General features: G+C 39.4%; 1 protein-coding gene across 1 annotated transcript; it reads left to right on the top strand.

Annotated features, from left to right (window-relative positions):
• Window positions 1-4,764: 4,764 nt before the first annotated feature.
• Window positions 4,765-17,167, top strand: LOC137261125 (tRNA (guanine(37)-N1)-methyltransferase-like). The gene is made up of 5 exons (XM_067798819.1): window positions 4,765-5,323; window positions 13,679-13,901; window positions 14,810-14,998; window positions 15,427-16,044; window positions 16,741-17,167. The coding sequence occupies exons 1-5, from the start codon at window positions 4,829-4,831 to the stop codon at window positions 16,773-16,775; spliced, it is 1,560 nt and encodes a 519-aa protein (XP_067654920.1). The 5' UTR covers window positions 4,765-4,828; the 3' UTR covers window positions 16,776-17,167.
• Window positions 17,168-23,262: the final 6,095 nt, after the last annotated feature.

The raw sequence follows: 23,262 nt of genomic DNA, 5'->3' as shown, positions 1-23,262 counted from the left end.
GGAGCAGTGGTATAGTGTGGAGCACAGTGGTGTAGTGTGGATCACAGTGGTATAGTGTGGAGCACAGTGGTATAGAGTGGAACACAATGGCGTAGTGTGGAGCACAGTGGCGTAGTGTGGAGCACAGTGGTGCAGTGTTGAGCACAGTGGTGTAGTGTGGAGCAGTGATGTAGTGCGGAGCACAGTAGTGTAGTGTAGACCACAGTGGTGCAGTGTGGAGGAAAGTGATGCAGAAAGAAAAATATCACCAGCGTTAACATTAATCGGTATCTATCAAGCTGTGAAGGAACGATATCGTTGTACAATAATGTATTTTAAAGTGCCCATAACGCTTAACATAAAAGAAAGAAAGAAAGCTACTGCTCAGTCTTCGCTTGCTTGCTTGTTTTATGCCATACTCAGCAGTATTCCAGCTATATGGCGGCGGTCTGTAGACAATCGAGTCTAGACCAGAAAATTCAGTGACTGACATCATGAGGATCGACCTACCCTGCACAATTAGGACACGATGCCAAGTGTCAACCAATTGCAAGTCAGCGAGCATGACCATCCGATAAGTCTTCAGGAATATTCACTGAAAGGGGTGGGTAGGTGGGGTGAGAAGTTTCGGAATGCATTGCACAATAGCTGTCGTTGTTCCTGCAATGATGCATCTGCCTTAATTTCCAAATCCGAGGGTAAGAATTACGCATGACTCACAAGTGATTTCGCTGGCTGGGCGTTGCGTTTCTTCTCCTTCAAGAACACTATTTAGTGTCGGTTCTTATGCTAATATTTACTGAATTTTACACTGATCCATACATGATCCATATAAACATGCAATGTTCTCGGTCGGGAATATCAGGAGTGCATATAAGGATATTAAATAACAGAAGGAATTAACTGCTACAACACCGGCACCAGGGATCTCCAGTTTTTTATGTTACTAATTCTAGAATTTGTACCAGCTGCTGTTTCCGAAAGAATACCGCGAGTCAAACAATCAAACCGTTCATTGTGTAGTAAGCAATTCCGAAATGATTAAACTCGGACTCTGCTAAAAAAAGAGTAGGGGCATTACTGTTATTAACATCGAACGATGTGAAACAGGAACGGTGATGACGCGATGTTGGTATCTTTGTCAACGTGGCATAGTCCTGAATACGTAGATAAAAACTTAGAGGCCTGTTATGCTACAAACTGCCTCGAAGTTACATACTGTCAGAGTATAGTACAGAGATCTCGCCATTGACAGTATATAACTTGACGGCAGGTTTTATTTTTAGCGTTGTGGATAAAAACAGACCCCGGTCATATGGCTAATATTCCACACCTCTACAGGATATACTCTGTGAACTACTACCGTTTAGTAAGGGGCCATCCTTTAAGTTGTGGCTGAGGGGTGATGATGATTTTTTAAAAAGAATTGCGTGCGTGCGTGTTTGGGGGTGGAGTGGGGCAGCAGTTTCGTAGATATGAATACATGTATTAAATATATTCATTGGTGGGGGTGGGGGACAGGGTGGAGGAAGGGCAATGTATGGCACTTGCGACTATCTAACAGCGTTATGGGACCTTCGAAGACCAAGGTCCACGTTGTTGTAACTGTTATATAATACTGACATAGTCATTCACATTGTACAGGTGTCTCCATAATGATCCTCAACATCCAGCCTTTCCTACTTGCCAGCTCCTATCCACAAACGTTTGCCTAAAACATAGAAGCTCTCTTTGCCCAAAGACAATCGTAAGTTAACTTGCGACTATCTCATACAGCGTTATGGGAAAACCAAGGTCCACGTTGTTGTAACTGTTATATAATACTGATATAGTAGCGTCCCACATCATCACTATTCTGATTTTGGGGTGAACCTTTGGGGAATATGAATTGAAATCACTGAAATTATTTTATATCACTGAATAATAAACCGGAGGCGAAATAAAACTTTTATTTTGTGCGTGCGCGCGCACGTGTGTGTAAATGTACGTGTTACCCACAACTGGTGTAATGCTGGAAAATATGCCATAGAAATACCCCCGAAACTCAGGACCAAGGCAAGGGACACCAGCAATGGGCTTTACAGATTGTAGCCATGTGGGGAATCCGACCCGAGTCTTTGGCGTGACCACTGGGCTACCCCACCCGACCCGCATTCCAAGGAACACAAGTACAGAACAAAGAAAATTCGTTAAATCCTCCCACAGTTTACAATGTCTAAATTATCTGTACAGTAGTCAGATATCTTGAAGTTCCACCGAAGTTCTAAAACAGATCTGCATCTGATGAGCATCACAATAAGCCCAGATTGTTACGGTGGTGTATTGACATTGCGAGATTGTCGTTATGGTGGAGTATCACCCTAGGGAGATTACTGTTATGGTGGAGTATCAGCATGGCAAGATTGTTACGGTGGTGTATTGACATTGCAAGACTGTCGTTACGGTGGAGGACCACCCTAGGGAGATTGTTGCTACGGTGGAGTGTCAACATGGCAAGATTGTTACGGTGGTGTATTGACATTGCGAGATTGTCGTTACGGTGAAGTATCACCATAGCGAGATTATTGTTACGGTGGAGTATCAACGTTGCGAAATTGTTGTTATCGTGGAGTATCAACATTGCGAGATTGTTGTTATGGCGGAGTGTCAGCATGGCGAGATTTTTGTTATGGTGGAGTGTCAACATAGCGAGATTATTGTTATGGTGGAGTATCAACATTGCAAGATTGTTGTTATGGTGGAGTATCAACATTGCAAGATTGTTGTTATGGCGGAGTGTCAACATAGCGAGATTGTTGTTATGGTGGAGTGTCAACATTGCGAGATTACATAAAACAATTACATAAAAGAATAAAATTGTGTTACATTGATATAGCTCAAAATTGGACAGTAGCTTTGTACACCGGTACCAACTGTAACCATTTCTATATATTGAAATAGTGAGCACTACCGAATGAATGTACTTTTGCCATTTATGATCACACATTTGTCATACATGTAGTGTTTCACCGTTGAGGTGCGTCCATTTTATGTTTAAAAGCTTGAAACAAAGACGCTAGAGTTGTTTCCCTTGTCATAAGGAATACCAAACACCTCGCCGTGATAGTGGGTTCCTGTGCACCACCGCTACATCGGCAGAGAGAATGTGTATTCCTAAGGGTACAAAATTTACATTTGTAAGAAAAAAGGCGCGAGACACGCACTGGAAATGACAACACGAAGCTTATTGTTCCAAATGGGTTAAGTTCTAAAGTGCTTTAATTACTTCAAAGTACATGTATACAAATTGAGCTTGAGGGTAGAAGCGAAACAGACGTATAGATGGTCTTCAGTATAATGTCTTAGGTAAACTTCCAAATTGTTATCACAAGTCTTCAGCTGGAACAGTTTCTAAGAACAATGAAATCTTAAGACTTTCGTCAATGGGAAGATTGATTTCAGTCATTTCAACATGTACTGGATAGCGACCAGTTATTGCCGCGTACCAGTTATCGCCAACACCTGGCTGTAGCGCTTGTGCAGACAGCTTTACTTGTACTTCCGCAGTATTTCACACAGTGGAACATCCAAACAACGGTTACAAGAGTTAAAATTACTATGAATATTTTACGTTGTACACGTTAATAATATGAATCCCTCGGAGGGCGATACCCAAACACGTCAGGGGGATGTCATTAGTGTGTTGACATGAAATTTCATAAACGATGAGAATTGAATGAAAATAATCCAGGCTGTGCTGTGAATATATGATTTTACAACTCAGTCAATAAAAAGTGCAGATTTTAATTTGTCTGAACGTACACATCCAGATCCATAGCTTCTTCTTCTGGGGGATTTGACTCGGCAGTTGATTCCAGACGTAGATGGAAGTTGACGGTGTCCAGCTTGTGGTCAAAGGAATTCCCTTCACACCGAACACATACAAAGGGGAAATCTTTTTCATTTGCGCATATCTCACGGTAGCGTGATACAGATATACCGGTGCCACAAACTCTGTGAGTCCATAACTCACACTGGTCGCAAGACACAGCATGTTGATTTCTTCGGACAGTCTTATCGCATACAACACAGTGGTGAGACATTGTGATGAATGATGTGTATCGGGTACATGTCTGTGCTTTAAATACAGTTTGAAGGGTGCGATGTTTTTATTTCCAATCATTGTCGGCAGAGTAGACGCATTTATTATCTAAACATGATACAAGCAGCTTGGTGAGTGTTAGTGTTATATATTGATGGGCATACTTACCTGATATATTCATGATATATTATTTATTTATATTTAGGTAATATATATGTTTTCACAAGGTCTATTTACGAAACACTAAAGTGATCATATCAATGTTCATCCAAAGTTCACAATCAAATAACGTCTACTTACCTAATATATATGTTTTTATTTCACAAAGTCTATTTACGAAACACTAAATGTTTATCCAAAGTTCACACTACAATAAAGTCATCATATCAATGTTCATCCTTTTTAAAATTGTATATGGTGACGTTTTCGCCATAACATTTGTAGCCGTTTTCGATAAGGGAAGGTTCCAAACGGTGACGTTTTCGCCAGGTGCCGTTTTGCTGTGGTGACGTTTTAGCCTGCACCCGGTACAGTGCGAGTTTTTGCTTCAGGAGCTCAGTGAAAAAAATGCCATATGGTGGATACTTCTCACGGCCTTCTACTTCCAAGAAATTAAGTTGCTTTTCCACAAATGCGGATACTGCGATTTTTTTGTTTTGTTTTTTGATTTTTTAAAACACCGTCCGGTTTACACCGCGGGTTCGGATTTTAGTTGCCAAACGGAACACACTCCAACGGAAGTGCAGTTATTTCCGCGTTGGTAAACACATGGCCAAACGAACGAACGGATTGAGATCATTATTCTATCTAATAAGTGGCAACGTATTTCGTAGTTTCCAGCATGTTCAGAAAGTACCTACTGCCACAAATAAAAACAGAGCCGTGAGATATAAACAACAGATCAGTAATACGTCTTCACATTTCACAAGTTTGGTCAAATATAGTCGTCACCTGTGGCCTGTCAGGCTGTGGAGCAAGTCTTTCAGCGATTCTGAAACTATGAGTCAAGCAGAAGCTGCCATGGATCCGCCGGAATCTGTGCGGGGAATGACTGAACTGGATAGGCACATTTTCAAAAAAAGAATTAAAGTTCCAAGTTTAAAGATTCCAGCGCGTAAAGTTGGCATTCTGAAAAAGACGACGAAGATGTCGATGTTGAAGGTGCGGTTGATGAAGCCAATAGCGGAATTGTCGGATGGTGATCCTGACAGGAACACTCACAAACTGATTTTACTTGATCCAGAGAAATATACATCTTATCAGGTATGACCAAGTTTTGTTTAGTCAGAAGCCGCGGTGGCGTATGGCATGACTGTAGGTATCGGCTCTTACTATAAGGTCCCCGGGTGGATCAGGCCTGCAGCAACCCATGCTTGCCATAACAGGCAAGTATGCTTGTTGTAAGAGGCAACTAACGGGATCATGTGGTCAGGCTTGCTGACTTGGTTGACACATGTCATCGTTTCCCAACTGCGCAGATCGATGCTCATGGTGTTGATAACTGGATTGTCTGGTCCAGACTTGATTATTTACAGACTGCCGCCCTATCGCTGGAATATTGCTGAGTGCGGCGTAAAACTACTCACTCACTCACTCACTCACTCACTCACTCACTCACTCACTCACTCACTCACTCACTCACTCACTCACTCACTCACTCACTCACTCACTCACTCACTCACTCACTCACTCTATTGCACCTGATGCATGTTTTGTCACAGATAGAATCATGCAGTGACACATATATAGGGTAACTGACATCATACAGTGACCCGTGCACATTAAGCATTGACTGATGGACATGATACAGTGACTGAGAATGAAGCAAAGTTCTGCAAACAATGAAACGATGTGCTGCAGGGTACTGTACTGTAGGGAGACAACAGGGACCCACTCTGACATATTCATTTCAGTATGGATTCATATACCGTTGTCAAACAAAATCATATAAACTAGAAGTTGTTATCCATAAAGAATGTATACAGAGATGTTGGGTTTTGTAAATACATATTCACTGAATTTGCATTTGATCCAATCAAAAATCATCTCAGTAGAGATGGTGAACTACAGAATGGCTGGAAACTGTCATTCGTCCAAGTACAAAGCAGGACTTGAAACTGACAAGAGTTTGCACCAGTTTCCATCAGATCCAGTCATTCGAGAAAAATGGATGTAGCTTGTTTGCAACCCACAGACATAAAAACGTGTCATGTGTACAAGTATCACACCTGCTTAATTACATAATGTGGCAGAAACAGGACTTGAGTGCACAAGTCATAAATCAATTTATTTTTAGTTCAAATTGCATGTGGTCAGTGATTGAAGCTGTGTATTGCATATTGTGTATACAAACAAATAAATAATGTACTCGTTACATTAAAACAGAATACATTGAATTATGGTTTGTGCACCTGAGTACTGTTTTTGGTATGGTGACGCATCCATTTTTTTCCCAGATGTCTGGATCAGACGTAAACTGGTGCAAACTCAGGCAGTAAGTTTAAAGTTCTGTTTTGTACTTGGATGAACGACAGTTCCCCATCTCAATATTTGTTGATTGGATTGAATGGAAATGCAGAGAGCATGTATTTACAAAACCCAAGATCTCTATATACATTATTTATGGATAGCAACTCTTCCTATTGTATATGATGCAATGTTTAGGTATGGATTCTTATACCGTTATCATAGGATGGCCTAAAATTCAGGCTCAGGGCATGCCATGGCAGGTCAAATATTATTGGCTAATAAACCCGTTAATGAACACCATGCCTACAGTACAAATGATAAATGTAACATACACTCTTGATAATGATAATCAATTTGAAGCCACAAACGCATACCATATATAGTTTATTATGAGTAAATCGTTTAAAACTTGTGAAGACGAGTTTCCTAAGAACTGACTCATCGAAGTTAGGTCTGAAAGTGGAATCGTTAAACGAAACATAATTTAAAACATATATAAATATTTCAGTTAATTCGGATACTACGTCTGTATCCAATCGTGTATCACCCCATAAATTCACTCTCAACATCTCGGCCACAATTGTTTGGTCCGACTTGGCTTGAGCCATCAAAAGCAGCTAAAACCTAGAACATGTATTTTGATTTGTAATTAAATCCATACATTGGTAACTCATGTATGTAGAATGTGTGTAAACCCTTAGATTGGTATTATATCTACGTTAATACTACTTTATAATGTTATCAAGTGCAACATGTAAAGAAAACTGGCCCCTCAAAGTAAAGCTATTTTCTCACTCCATTCTCAACATAGCCTCAATCAAAAGTGTCAAGTCACTGTTCAGCCCGACACACCTTTACACCCACAGATTACTATTCTGTCTACCTAAATACCTCTTTACTGAGCCTCAAAACATAGTATTAGAAGCTGAAACTGAAGGCGCCCTTTTATATTCCCAACATAGTTGCTGTAACCAAAGCGTACAGTACGGCTTGGCCTGGGCTCTCTAAAGCAACTTAAACTGTATCCAGAAACATTTGTCATATTTGGGATTTCACTTTCTTAGTAAAGTACAAATTCTAGTACTTTTTTTGGTTGAGTCCCATCCGGGATTTGAACAAGGCTCCCTCGGAGGCACGACTTAGCTCAGCCACTCAGAAACAACTTAAACCTGAAACATGTATACTGATTTGCGTTTACATCTCTTTATTGGGTCTCAAATTGGGTCTGATTTGATGGGAAGTCTTGCCGATACAAGGAAGGGTGATTCAAAAGGGGCGGTTTCTTTCTTAGTCAGTTTGGGTTTGTCCTGGAGTGTGGTGGAGATGGTCCCCTTGACAGGGTTAAATGGATAATGGTTGAAGTTGGTGAAGACGTGTTGTAGGTGGCAGAGTTCCTGTTCAAGGTCATTGCTGCTGGAGCAAATATTCTTGACTTGGTTGGTCTTGTCAGGGTTGAGATGACACCAGATTTACTTATAGTGGGGTGGTTGGAGTTGAAATGATTGTGTACTGGTCTGAGTGGATGGGTTTCCTGTAGACTGTTGGAAGCCATCGAAATCCACCACCACAAACCTTTGATCAATGGAGACCAAGGATACTGCATACCATCGGCCGATGAAGAACTAATCTAACTATACACTGTCTAAGCATTGTGTCTATTTGTTGTTACTACTTAATCCCCTTTGTCATTGGCTTCATCACTAATTCTATTTGTTTTTATACTACCCTACTGGCCTCTTCCAATCATGTACCGCTTGTTTATTCTATTACTTGCTGTTGTCAATGTTAGTCCGCTGTTTGTCACAACATATACCATATATAATAAGGCTTCTCACTACTTGATTGTATTCACATTTATCTTGATAACAATGTAAGGATCGTAATTGAAACGTCGCTCAATGTAATAAACAAGAAGTTGTGATCCATAAAGTGGTATGTTTCATTTTTGACTCACCAACTTCTAAATTGCCCATTAAACCAGTTCTTTATAGGGATGCATTTAGAGAAAGTTGGGCGCGACACTGAGGGTTTAATAGAAACATACTTCTCCCACTGCTCTCTTTAATACTTCTATTGTCTGTATGTGTGTTCAGGAAAACAGGATTATCTGAAAGGCTTGAAGTTTTCAACATTCAGAAACATCTCCATCTCCAAGTGGCCTTTGCATGGCAAAGCTCATACAGTGAAAACAAATTTCTCCTGATCCTTAGCCGGACAACCTAGTGACATTGCCATGGACGTGTTTTCATACATTTGTGTGTTCAAGTTATGTAACCATTACACAACATATGCCAATTCCGTAAGATGTCTCGTATTTGCTGACATCTTCTAATTATTAAGTTACTGATACGTTTGAATAGCTTTAGTCAGCTATCTATAACTGGACTAGTAATCACTGATGTCTATGCTTTGGGAAATGTACAGACAACATCCTATATTCTGAACCACTTGGAAAACACAAAACATCTCTTTCAAGCATTTCTTGTGATATAATTAGGTATAATCTCTTGATATTTATTAAGTTCTTTATATGTGTATATGTTTCATTTCAGCATTTCATGGCAGTTCCATCTGTGAAAAACGTTATAAACGGTGGAGTAATCAATAACACTGAAGGCCCCTGACAGGTAATTAAGGGCAACAGTATGTTGATTGAATCACAACACCTAGCTGATTGCAATCAGACAAGGAGCAATTAGGCAAGCTGGATACAGGGGTAATTAACAGGTGTATCAATTTCATTAGCCTTCGATCGCAGTGCCAGACCAAACACTGGGCTTCACATAAAGCAACTTGCTTCTAATACTACGTTTTTCAACTCTATAAAGAACTAGTTAGGTAGATATAATACTATTCTATGGATATAAACACTAATCAGTATACATGTGTGGGGTTTAAGCTCTATTTTAGAGCTCAGGCAAAGTCCAGCTGAACAGAGACTTAACACTTTTGGTCGAGGCTATGTTGAAAATGTAGAGCGAAAAGGGCTTCACTTTGAGGGACCAGTTATCTTTACATGTTGCATTTTGTAACATTAAAAGGTGATAGTTAGGTGCATATAATTATAATCTATGGATTTAATTACAATTCAAGATACATGGGTTAAGTTTAAGCTGTTTTTGAGAGCTCGGGCTGAGCCAGACTGAAAGCTTGTGTTACTCTGTCCTTGTTGAGAACGTATAGAAAATAGGGTTCACTTTAAGCGATGTGTTTAATTTGTTTCAAATACAATGCTTTGAAACTATATAAAGCCATATTTAGGTAGATATGATACTAATCTATGGATATAGTAAAATTTAGGATACATCTGTGAGGTGTAAGGTGGTTTTGAGAGCTCTGGCCCAGTCAGGCTGAACAGAGACTTAGCTTGTGATACTGTGTCTTTATTGAGAATGTATAGAAAATAGTGTTCACTTAAAGCAACATGTTTGTTTCAAATACCATGCTTTGAAACTCTATAAAGTCATATTTAGGTAGATATGATACTAATCTATGGATTTAAACAGAATTCAGGACACATCTGCTAGGTGGTTTTGAGAGCTTGGGCCAAGCCAGTCAGAACAGAGACATAACACTGGAGGCTATGTTGGAAATTGTGAAACACAAGTACTTCACTTGAACAGACCAGTTATCTTTACATGTGTCATTTTGTAACACTACAAAGTGATGTTAGGGTAGATATGATACCAATCTATGGATTTAAATACAGTTCAAGATACATCTGAGAGGTGTAAGGTGCTTCTGATGGATCTTGCCAAGTCAGCGCCAACGTCAAGTGATATAGTCTCTTTTGTGAATATATAGAAATCACTGCTGCACCGTGAGCAAACATGTTTGTATATATACTGTAAACAGCCAAATTTTTATGCAACCATTTAATTTTCGCGTTTTTCGTGTCAGACTTCATGACGCGAGAATAAAAACACGAGATAATGTAGATATATCATTCACTTTATTCAGATACGTCAACAGCATAAAAACAATACAAGTGTTAACTGCTCATTCACGTGTCACCGCTGGACTAATCTGGATTAACACGTGTCACTTACTGATCCTCTTACTAACAGTTTTCACAAGAGATTAGTCTTTAGCCAACCCCTTATATACAGTTTAACATTTCACTTGTTTTTTTAACATTTAATAAGTAACTGGTTTCTGTAGCTTCTAAACCCTTTGATGTTTGAAAAAGACAAACAAGATTTACTGTTTTCGGAGATTCATGTTTTCACCATTTACGTCAGCAATCACAACATGTGAGAGGAGGTAATTTTATTTTCATTGCTCTAACACCCGGTCTGGAAGAATTAGGTCTGAAATCAATTACATTTGTTTTTAGATCACTACGCAAATCTGTTTATTTTATAACAACTCAATGATCACGCACCTGGGTGTTGTGTTAAAACATTCAGAGACGCCCTCTGTAACAAGATCACATGCTTGTCACGTGATGGGTCTTTTTCATGGCTGAATGAAAGATTTATTGATCAATATTCTGCTTGAAAACCGTAGTCATGTAAAATACCCATTAGGACTACATCTCAGGTATTTATACTGTATTGCATTTGTCAATACATTTGTCAACCAGCACCTCTCGAAAATAAGGCATGAAAAGGTTTAGTGACCACCACTCGCGAAAAATTTAAAGGCGCGGAAATAAGACAGTTTACAGTACTCAACTAAGTGTTATTCAGGTAGGTATACATGCATTTTGTCTGTCATGTGTACTAGTAAATTTAAACATTTGCATACGCACGGGCTATTGGGCTATCAGATTTTAGCTGGGGTTTTTAGAATACAGTGGAAACACATACAAATTTTTGTGCATGCAAATGCATATTTGGTTTGATCCTTTATGACATATTACAAATTACAAACACTGTCACGTCCTGCCCTGGTCCCCAGGGTATCACACCTCACACTCGAAGGGAAGTAAGGACAACATGTTATAACAAAACAATGTCTTTTCTCTGGGACTCACGGTATGTTGTCAGTAGTTTTCATCGTTTACTGTACATTTTCAACCAAACCATGCCTTGAATTTTATCTACCCAAATGCGCTTATTTTGTTTTAATATTCTCCAATCCATTTTTAGTGGTACCCGGTGGCCCAGCCCAGCCTGACCTGGCCCGACTTCTCTTGGCCCGACTTTTAGGCCATCCCCGTTATCACTTTTGCTTGACAACAGTATATGAATCTATACTGAAATGTCGCATCATATGCAATAAAAAAAGCTTATTTTCTTGTTACTCACCATACTTCTGAAATGCCAATCAAATGTCACAGATCATCTCTGTATAAACACAATGAGCAAACGAACCAACCAATGAAAATTCTTTGTTACACTTAAATGAACACCCACCTGCTTTGACCGGGTTTGGTCTCCCAGGTACTTCATTTTGGGGGAAGTAAAGCGCAGTACAAAATATTGCACTTTTGATTCACAATTGTACCCTTATAATTTTGTTCATTTGTTTTTCACAACCAGAATGTATATTATATGTCATGAATAAGTGATAATTGTGTTTTAATCATGTTTGGTTTTTTTGGTCACATGTGACCTCTAAGACAGGGCTAAGCTACAGCAGGGATAGGTCACTTGCTTGCTTTCTCTAACATTTGTACTAAACAGTTTGTGCCTTGTCATGCTCCAAGCTATTGAAAATAAATCAGACTCAAATGTAAAGATATAGCTTCTGCCATATTGGCTGAACTGGTCATGTGATGAGCCAAGGCATACCCTAAAAGGCTTTTTGTGGAGAGAATACTCTCTGTCTTCTATTCTCCCTTGTTAAGATGAGAGTGGTCCGAGTCAGTGATCATGTAGTAGCCATGCTAGGAGACAGAATTGAAAGGTGAATTAACAAACGCCCATAACTTGATAACATTCATGGTACAGTGAATATTATTGTGTTTCCCTCGGTATAGGATATTTTTGTTTTTCTGTGTCCATTCTCTGTATTTGTTCTTATTGGATGTGTAATTATTCTTTGTCTAAAACCCTATGTATTTCTGATGCATGTGCTTAAATTACAATGCATGTGTTTTGGGGGGCTAGATTGTTGGTGATGTATTTTACGGGTGAAATCTTACCCTTACTTCAGTCATTAAGTTTGGTGGAGTTGCTGATTTATTCTACAATAAACTATTGAAGATGCATTTTCACAAGGTCTTCTATGCAGCAATTACATAGCATATCAGCAATACCAAGTAATGGATACCTATGTTGACTGATGAATAGAATAACTCTGCAGTTAATGTATTGTTTAGTGAGTGAGCGAGTTAAGTTTTACACTGCACTCCGCAATATTCCAGCCATATGGCGGCGGTCTGTAAATCATCAAGTTTGCACCAGACAATCCAGTGACCAACAGCATGAGCATCCATCTGCATAACTGGGAACCGATGACGTGTCTACCAAGTCAGCGAACTTGACCACCTAATCCCGTTAGTCGCCTCTTATGACAAGCATAGTCGCCTTTTATGGCAATCATTGGTTGTTGAAGGCCTATTCTACGTCGGGAAATTCTGTGAAACAACAAAACCCATTGTTTAACGTATTTTTCATGGTGACCATGTTTGTTTATCATGACATTGACAACTGTCCATATTACCATCAAATAAGAATGTGTCAACTATTATTATGATTGACAAATATTGTTTTGATAAATATCACTCAAATTCAAGTATCATAACACATTCCTTTTTGAAGACATTCATGAGTTATATATTTTAGTAATCACAAATGAAATATTAGAGGGATATGATTTAATTTATCTAATACATGAGTGAATCTCAGCTGCCATAATTTTCACACATCTTTTATAGAAGACAATTATAGAAGACATCTTTTATAAAACACAATAGTAATTCTCATCAACAAACTTTGGAAACAAACATTACTATTCAACTTTCTCATGTTGACTTACAGTGGATTAGGATTTAAAAAGTCAATAGACTTGTACAGCCTCACTCACATCAACGTTTAACCATAAATGGTGTGTTACCATAGTTTATGACTGATCAATAATGTTTACGATAAAAAAGAATTTGCTGTGGTGCTTTATATTTTAATACAGGTAGGAATATTTTCTTCGGTGCAGATTCAGCATTACTTGGGTTTTAGCAATATTGACAAATCTTTGTTGTAGGATCTTGATCAGTCTGACCAACAGATACTGCAAGAAAATGACATCCAAAGTAATGACTTTGATATGTATGATGTTGAGATGACGTATGAGAACTGGAATGTGCAGGACATCCTCAGAGCTGTCATCCCAGCCAGTACTGACAGTGTCACCAGCTTCAGCGTCATTGGCCACATCGCTCACCTCAACCTGAAACCTGAAGTCCACCCCTACAAGAAACTTATTGGTGAGACCAAACTAACAGTTTGTTGAAAACCTGTTATAAAGAGGACAGTCATCATGATCATGGCTCTTAGTCAATTACTGTATGAGAGCATGAGTGAGTATACCATACTATATTCCAGCTATATGGCTACAGTTCGTAAAGAAACAAGTTTGGACCAGGTAATCCAGTGATCAGCATGGACATCGATCTGTGCATTGGGAACAGTTGACGTGTATCAACCAAGTCAGTGAGCCTGACCACACAATCACATTAATCGCCTCTAAAGACAAGCATAGGTTACTGAATGCCAGTATTCTAACCCGGACCAGTTAATTAACATATGGCTTGAGGAGCTTTCAAATTGACTTTATTCAAGTTAGTGATTACTTAGTGATCATGGCATCTTTGTCAGTGTAACGTTTACACCAGACAGCCATATGTTATGATGACAGTCATATGATCACTGCCTTTTAGAAGGTATTAGTTACAAGAATCAGTCATTGGGCGACCAACTTCCATATGAAACTGTTCTCGACTTGTGGCAATACAACTTACCTGTAGGCCAATATAGCTCAACTTCTGATGCTTGTGATGTGCTTCCACTAGCGTGTAAGATAGGTTATATGTAGAGAGCCCTTATCTGTCGTTATTCATATTTCTTTGCTGGCCTTGGCTGACACCACCATACAGCTGGAATATTGCTGATTGCAGCAAACTAACTCGAAATTCACTCCAAAACTGACATGGTCATGTATACAAGGGCAGATAACTCTAATTGGGGTTACAAATTCAAAATGGAAAGGTGCGTTTGCTGCTGCATGTTTTAGTATTTCAATCATTTGCTACCACTGACAATTCATACTGATATGTTTACTTATATATTTGTTATATATAACACATCACTCATGATATTAGTTATTTGTGTCCAGGGCAGGTAATCTGTGACAAGCTCCCTAATATCAGTACTGTGGTTAACAAGCTTGATGTGATTGACAACACCTTCCGCAACTTCAATATGGAACTTCTGGCAGGAGAAGACAACTATGTCACACAAGTTCGAGAAAATGGCTGTATATACGAGTTTGACTTCTCTAAGGTTTATTGGAACCCAAGACTCTGTAAGTTGTCATCAATCAACACAAGACAGATTGTTTGAATAGAGACATGGACTGAAAAAGCTGACTGTAACAAACTCATATCAGGAGTAGTTCAATGTCTACATAATACATTTACAACCCAGTGTGTGGATCACTTCTTAGGTGCATGGATCATTAACTAGAGGCCATGTGACTCCAAGCTAAGGAATTAAGCTATGATATGTCAGAAGACATTGCTCTTCAGTATGACTTGTGGAGTTATTGTAAGATTTCCCATTACCTCATGCTGTTTGTGAGCAGAAGCTGAAATAAATATGCAAGAGTAGAGCTAGTATGTGCCCTTATGGCTGACTGTTCACACTAAGGATTTCTGATTTGTCTGCTTAATGCTGCATTCACCGTATCGTTTCACAGCCAGAGGTGACTCATACCTGTTGTACTTGTTTCAGCTACGGAACATGGAACAATGATCAAGCAGCTCCAGCAAGGTGACATTGTGTATGACATGTTTGCAGGTGTTGGGCCCTTTGCCATCCCAGCTGCAAGGCGAGGCATCGTTGTCAAGGCCAATGACCTTAACCCAGACTCCTACAGTTCTTTACAGGGAAACATTTCTCTAAATAAAATTAGACCAGATGTGTTGACAGCTTATAATCTTGATGGACGGACATTCATCCGTACAGTTGTGAAATCAGATTTGATGAAGAGGATAAAGTCTGATTCACAAAGCAGCACAATGCATATATTGATGAATCTGCCAGCATCAGCCATAGAGTTCCTTGACTGCTTTGTGTCTCTTTTAGTGGATTGTGATTTAGTAATAGAGGATATTGATAACACAAGTCTACCTGTGGTTCACTGTTACTGTTTCAGCAAAAGTGACGATCCAAAGAAAGATGTCATTGAACAAGGGGAGCGAATTATTGGCAAATCTTTAACTGATGTCAGTGTCAGGTTTGTTCGAAATGTTGCCCCCAACAAAGATATGATGTGCTTAACATTTCGCCTGACAAAAGACATCTTATTTCAAGAGTTACAGAAAGCTGAGATAAATCTAAATGAATGTGGTAAGTTTAGTGCTGTTATTGTTGCTTTTAGATTGCATAAAATGTTTGTGTTTAATTTTGTAGTATTTATATACTTTCAATATATGATCAGTTGGTTATGAAGTAATATGCTCTCAAAAAAAGTAGGGTGTAATGAACTTTCAGTTTGGATAGCAAGTGTCAGCGTTAACAAACGTTTCAAGGACAGACATCGTATGAACGCACCACCATTTCACTCTATTACCACCCCTAAACACAACACATGATATGCATGTGCATACGCAGTAGCCTCATACACGTACATGGGGTCCCATTCTTGATTTTGACGTTTTTTCAAGAAGGTCGACAAATCACTTAGGACATTAATTTTGACACTCATCTTGCATCACACATTTGTTTGCGTCTGTTTCTAGTTGTTTGTTTTAAAATGAAAATTGTGTATGCATGCAGATTACATGGCATACACCAGTCATCCTTCAAAAGCGACTACATTCCAAATACCTATGGTTGTAAGGAAGTGCAAATGGTGATGCACTCTCAAAACATTCAGTATTATCATATCAACATTGATTGACTTCGATAAATCTCCTAAATATATTTCATTGTGAATAAAAAACAATGAAGAGATTTTTTATAGCTTCACCCATGTTCTGTGCTGAAGATACACTGATAGGCAATGCATTTTAGTTTTCTTATGATTTTATGCTTGATTTTCAGGTGAACCAGAGGCAAAGAGAGTAAAGGCTGTGTGATGGATGCAGCAAAATCTTTTATCAAAATACAAAAGTTTAAGATACCAGGATTAGAGAATGCATGAGAATTTGAATGAGAATACAAGAAGAGAGTGACTTAGACAATGAGAACTGAGTGATAGACATGCAAAATCTGTCAAGGTATCCTAGGTTTAGTTTCAGTACTAAAGAGCATGCCATGTGTTCGGAAGTTATGTTCATCGAGTCTGATGATCATTGATTGATTGACTGTAGCTTGTTACCCATGTGTTTTAGTGTACTCAGTATTAGTGATAATGTTGGTGAGATAAGGTAGCAAGACAAACCATACACCATCCCATGCACTTGATCTAGAGGTCTGTGATATAATCATAATTATAATGGCTTTGATTCTGATAAATCTATCACACCAGTTCAATGAGTTGTGGTGTCCATTGTGTGATCAAAATGTTCACTTATTTGAAATTTCTTTACACTCCAAGGTGCGTTCTAAATATGTGATGATAGGCACAGATGGGTGCAGGATTATGTTCTATTGTTGGGTAGCTGCATTCACATACGCTACAAAATGGCAGCACTAGTGTATGCATCTATCGGGGAGAAAGTTAAGCGCCTTGACGAAGTAGTTTTTGGCATGTCATTGTAAGTATTTTATGGCCACTGATTTAGTTTGCTTGATGACATAGTCATTTTTCGTTCAAATCGCCCATGACAATACATGGTTTGGGATGTTGATCACGCAGAGCCTAACCAATTACCCCAAATAAGTACTAGTATACTAACCTGCATGTTGTCCCATTCTTAGGACGATATTTTGGCGGAATATAGAATATGGAAAATAAATTTCATTGTATTTTCCTGTTTAAATAACAAAAATATTCAAACACATGGTGAACTTAAAAAGTTAAATTGGAACCAAAAATATGTCATCTGACTTGAAACTTGATGAATTGGCAAATAAGCTGTCTTGCCACTGAAGGTTGCCATGCTTAAACGGACGTTGCAGTAACGTGAATAGTTCTGCCACTAAACGATTTACCCAGCTTTATTTACTTCTATTCTGAAAGGTCGTTATCTTGAACATTAAGAGAAAGTTGCATTTTTGAAGCACCTGTCCCAAAACAGGAAAATATGAATACATGTACATGTGTCAAAACTGATATCTTCAGATACAATGCATAAATCTTCCAAACAATTGAAGATACCTTTCATTTCTTAATATATGTGAAATAAAACCCGGCTTACCATGCGATCTCGCCTAATTGCACTAAAACCTCTAACTTACGTCAAGTTTATAGACCAATGTCTGTATGTTATATGCATGTTTAAAGAAGACCAATTGCACATGCCTTTCCAGTTGCCAGTAAGCCTCACAGACTTTACCAGAACTTAAATGGAAAAAGACACATCTCACCGGCGAATATTTGTTAATACATGGTGCAAGAAAATATCAACATGCGTTTAAAATTAATTCAAACACAACTCTTTTGCATTTCGCGATTCCCTTCTTCCATCTAGCTATGTGTATTTTATGTACGCTTCTGGGTAGCATTGTCAGTCAGCTATGCTCATTAACATCGTTCTATCCAGTGCACATTAACATTAAAAAATACGCCACCCGGAGATGACAGAGATCTTCTAAGTGATAAATAAATAAGAAGATGTTTTGTAGAAAATACAATCACACCCATACCTGCATACGACACCCCCACTACCAAATTAAATTCTTCGCTGTTTGATGACAATTAACGCCCGTATGGTAAGTTGATGCTACCTATTTTCCTGTTGTCAGAACTTTACAAACTCAAAGCCAGTCATAATAATATCAGTGTGATGTTCAAACGTGGTCTGAGTTGGGGCTGTTAAACGTAAATGTCGTATTTAATGAAGCTTACCCAGAATTTTCGTGTATTCAGTTCATTATTCGTTATCACCTGAACCCCAAATTCATGATTTGTTTTTAGAGAGTAGTGTCTTTACTTGAGTTTGGGGGTTACTTACCAAAGACGTGTCTACGCTAATAAGGTAACTTGTAAATACTCGTATATATTTAATTAGACCGTAATCTGGCCATTGTCATGATGTATTAACACTGCCACTTTGATCAGAACATCTTGAAGAATGTATTTTGTTATTGTTCCAGATGGTACTTCAGCTGCTTCCTTGATTTTTTACTCATTTCCCAGTATTGAGCGGCCCCATGTTCCGCCTTCATTTTGTACTTATTTCCCAGTATTGAGCGGCCCCATGTTCCGCCTTCATTTTGTACTCATTTCCCAGTATTGAGCGGCCCCATGTTCCGCCTTCATTTTGTACTCATTTCCCAGTATTGAGCGGCCCCATGTTCCGCCTTCATTTTGTACTCATTTCCCAGTATTGAGCGGCCCCATGTTCCGCCTTCATTTTGTACTCATTTCCCAGTATTGAGCGGCCCCATGTTCCGCCTTCATTTTGTACTCATTTCCCAGTATTGAGCGGCCCCATGTTCCGCCTTCATTTTGTACTTATTTCCCAGTATTGAGCGGCCCCATGTTCCGCCTTCATTTTGTACTCATTTCCCAGTATTGAGCGGCCCCATGTTCCGCCTTCATTTTGTACTTATTTCCCAGTATTGAGCGGCCCCATGTTCCGCCTTCATTTTGTACTTATTTCCCAGTATTGAGCGGCCCCATGTTCCGCCTTCATTTTGTACTTATTTCCCAGTATTGATCGGCGATATGTTTCTCCACAGATGACTGGTTTCATTTCACGTAAATCGTTCTTTCACAGTGATGAAGCATGTTTACAGGATCACTACTACCATCTGTGAAGGTTTATCACAAGATTCACCGGACAGCTTGCTTTTGTTTACGTTCCGTACAATATACCTTTCAACCCTTTCAGCACACATACCAAGATACCTCGCGCTCTGGTGTGGGCGGTGTATCTCCTGCCAAATGGGCATTGCGCATTTAAGTGTCGTGTTATACGGAAAGTGTAGAGGAATGAGTGCATTTAGTTTTATGCCGTTTTAAGTAATATGGCAGCAATATCACGGCGGGGGACACGAGAAAAGGGATTCACACCTTGCACCCATGTGGAGAATCGAACCCGGGTCTTCGACGTGACGAGCTGACGCTTTAACCACTAGGCTACGCGACTGCCCCAAGTATAGTGTAAGTGGAGACGAGAATATCGTATGATATGCTGGTTATATTCCAGTGTCAGGAAAGCCCAAAGTGATGCAGATCTTAGGCGGCTTCCATTTTGTTGAAGCACACAGGGACGGGTATGTTCCTGGAAACCTGGAAACCTGGAAACATTATCAGGGCGCCAAGATATTTAATTGTAGGTACGTGATTATAGTTACTGTACATATACATACTTTATTCATCTTCCATCCATTCAACCTGTTCTAATTCTGTGATTATAATCACCCGACTCCATGATACAGCAAGCGTTTTACTAATTTAGACTTGAATAAACATAGTGCAAATAATGCACTAAGCTGGCAAGCACTCTAATTATCTGCAAAACAATAATGTAGGACAGCTTACTATTTTTAAGCATGACGTTAATCTGAAATGACTTTCTGCTGTTATGTCAACAGAATATAGCTTGCTATGGCATGCCATGTGCCGAAACCCTATTGACAAAGGTGATTACATTCACTGTTTCCTTATTATATATAATAAGGAAACACAATACGCTAAGGTGTATCATTAGTGAGTGAGTATGGTGTAACGCCGCTTTCAGCAATATTCCAGCAATATCACGGCGGAGGACAAAAGAAATGGGCTTCACATATTGTGCCCAAGGGGGAATCGAACCCGGGTCTTCGGTGTGACAACCCAACGCTTTAACCACCAGACCGCCCCGTATATCATTATACTGAGAAACCATCACGTGTATGACTAGATCTTGCAGAGTGGATTCTCCTGGAGTGTCACTGACCTTTGTCAGGAGGTCACTGTCAACTTCAAGACAGAGCGTAGGAAATGATATGTGCAATATGTAACGTTCAATTCGTCTGATATTGTTGTATGTCTGATATTGGTGTATGTCTGATATTGTTGTATGTCTGATATTGTTATATGTCAACTGCACACGCATCTACCTCGCTGTAAAACGACAAGTATAAGAATTCGCACCCCTTAAAACTGTACTATGCAAGGGGGATAATTCAGCCAATACTGTTAGATAGTCCAACTTCATGACGCCGCCCTGCTTCTTGATTAAGACTGAGAGATCAGGAACATTTGTGCCTAGGATTTTCTCCTCTTAAACTGATAGGAACGGACTGTTATCTAACCGTTTTATATATGACTACTTTTTAAAGGAGAATCTCGGTCGCACTCTTCACTCTTTCAGAGTTCCAGTTGTTTGGACGTTTCCGTTACTTACAAGAACAATGACGAAGTTTCTTATTTGTCAGTCGTAAGTTGTAATCAAGCATGTTCGGGTTCTCCTGACATTAACGTTCACGATTTGTTCCAAGTTCCTGCGTGTACAAGAACAGCGGGATTGTGAACATCAGATAACACACCATTAAAACTTAAATGTTCATGTAATTTCATGATACCTACAAGAGATTGTTTTATTGGTGATTACCCATGGTTTCCACACATCACAGAACCAAATTGTCCGTCGAAGAATTTAACCAATGCTTCAAGCCTAATGGTGACATACTATTCACTTTACTCAGTTTACTTTGATTAATGTTAGTGTCAGAACACAAACAAGTTCGTACTGAAACTGGTTGATCTTCAACAACGCGTTATGACAATACCTAGACAGACGCTTCGCGGGGAAACCATGGCCACCGAGTGCATTGCGACAGATAATAGAATAACAGTCCTAGCGACACTGGCACGTGGAAGAAGATACATAGTTACAATGGACGGGTTATGCAGAAATATAGAACTATGTGGCCCTTATCGGTGACCAGGGAGAGTGTTTCGCAGAAAATTTTCCCACTGAGGAAGGTAGTTTTTGTTTCTAGAAGTCAGAAACTGACTAATTGAAGATGTCAGCCTCGGTAATAACCATCTCACAAGAATAAGATATAATAGGATAAGGTAATACTTTACTGTCCCGAAGGACATCAGGGTTAACATCGAAAACACTTATAATACAACAAAATATACTCAAACATAAGACCACAAAAACGCCCATACATAGGTCAAATATTAATATAACAGCTAGCAATAACACCCAGTATATGGGGTACAGATAAGAAATAAAGAAACTTTGTGATTTCAGAGCGATGGTAATTCTTCGAGTGCCTTATAAATCCAGCGATTCCCGCGTCATCTGCAACCTTTACAGTTAAACAATGTGACATAAAAAAAATGATAAAGCAATTTGTATATAAAACAAATAAAACCGGGCAAGAAACAACCTTGATGGACACCAGTGAGTATGAATTTTGCTGCTAATTAAGTATTATTAACAGTTACAAACTGGGGTCTGTTTACAAGAAAAGTGTTGAAGTGGCACGAATCGGGTCATCCTAAACTTTTTGTATGCGACTGCAGGGGAACGCCTTCGTTGCCCTATCATGCGAAGAATGGAACCCGAGCTTCCGGCGTGATGAGCGAACGCTTTAACCACTGGGCTCTCCAATTAGCCTTCTTCAATACCAATTACAATTGTCCGCCATGTTCTTTTCTGCTGTGGTATCCCAGTCCATATTATGACCAGGCACATATACGTGATTTATTACGTCAATTTAGCTGTAGTGCTTTGTGTGTGTTATTAAGGAATACGTTTTAAGGAGTTCGAACCACGCTACTGTTTGGAATGTTTTATCCTGCAATTTGTTCACGCAAGCCTTCTGCAGTGACCTGACAGCTCAAACATAATGTTTTTGGTGGTCACCTATATTGCCCATGCTCATTGCTTAGGGTTATCGTCTAACTGCTCAGAGGTCATTCGTGACATATGTCTGTCGGCATAAATTGCGTCATCGTACCTAGAGGACTGGTCTGTCCTTTCACCGTTGATCATTGAGGAATAGCTCTCAATGACAGAAAATCGAAATTTATCTTGATGAAGTTTGATTATCTGCCTGCTACACCTTCTTCCCGTCTCATCCTGCCTGATTATAATCAGACCCGTGACGATCCTGGTAAGAACTGAGGCACTAGAATTGTCGTAGGGAGCGACTATAACGGGATCGGATTGTGAGGCTCACTGACTATAGTGGATTGTGGATTGTCTACTCCAGGCTCGAATATTTACATACCACCGACATATAGCTGTAATACTGCTGAGTGTAGCGTAAAACTACACTCACTCACCCACTCGTTATAACCATAGGGTATAACACATCCACGGAAAGGGCCACCGCACTGAATGCTATCTCGATGTCACGAGTCATTCGCGCAACGTTGCGGTTAGGATTGACGACAGACAACAAGCGTCAAAGAGCAGCTCACGGCTGTTCTGATCAGTCTCTCCGACAGTCGACAAAATATATTTTGTTTAGTCAAATATCCCTGGATACCGTAGTGGCGATCCTACATCA

Source organism: Haliotis asinina, chromosome 14 (assembly GCF_037392515.1).
Source record: "Haliotis asinina isolate JCU_RB_2024 chromosome 14, JCU_Hal_asi_v2, whole genome shotgun sequence".
Lineage (NCBI taxonomy): Eukaryota > Metazoa > Mollusca > Gastropoda > Lepetellida > Haliotidae > Haliotis > Haliotis asinina.
Note: the sequence above shows the minus strand (reverse complement) of the source record. Positions and strands in the feature narration are given on the sequence as shown.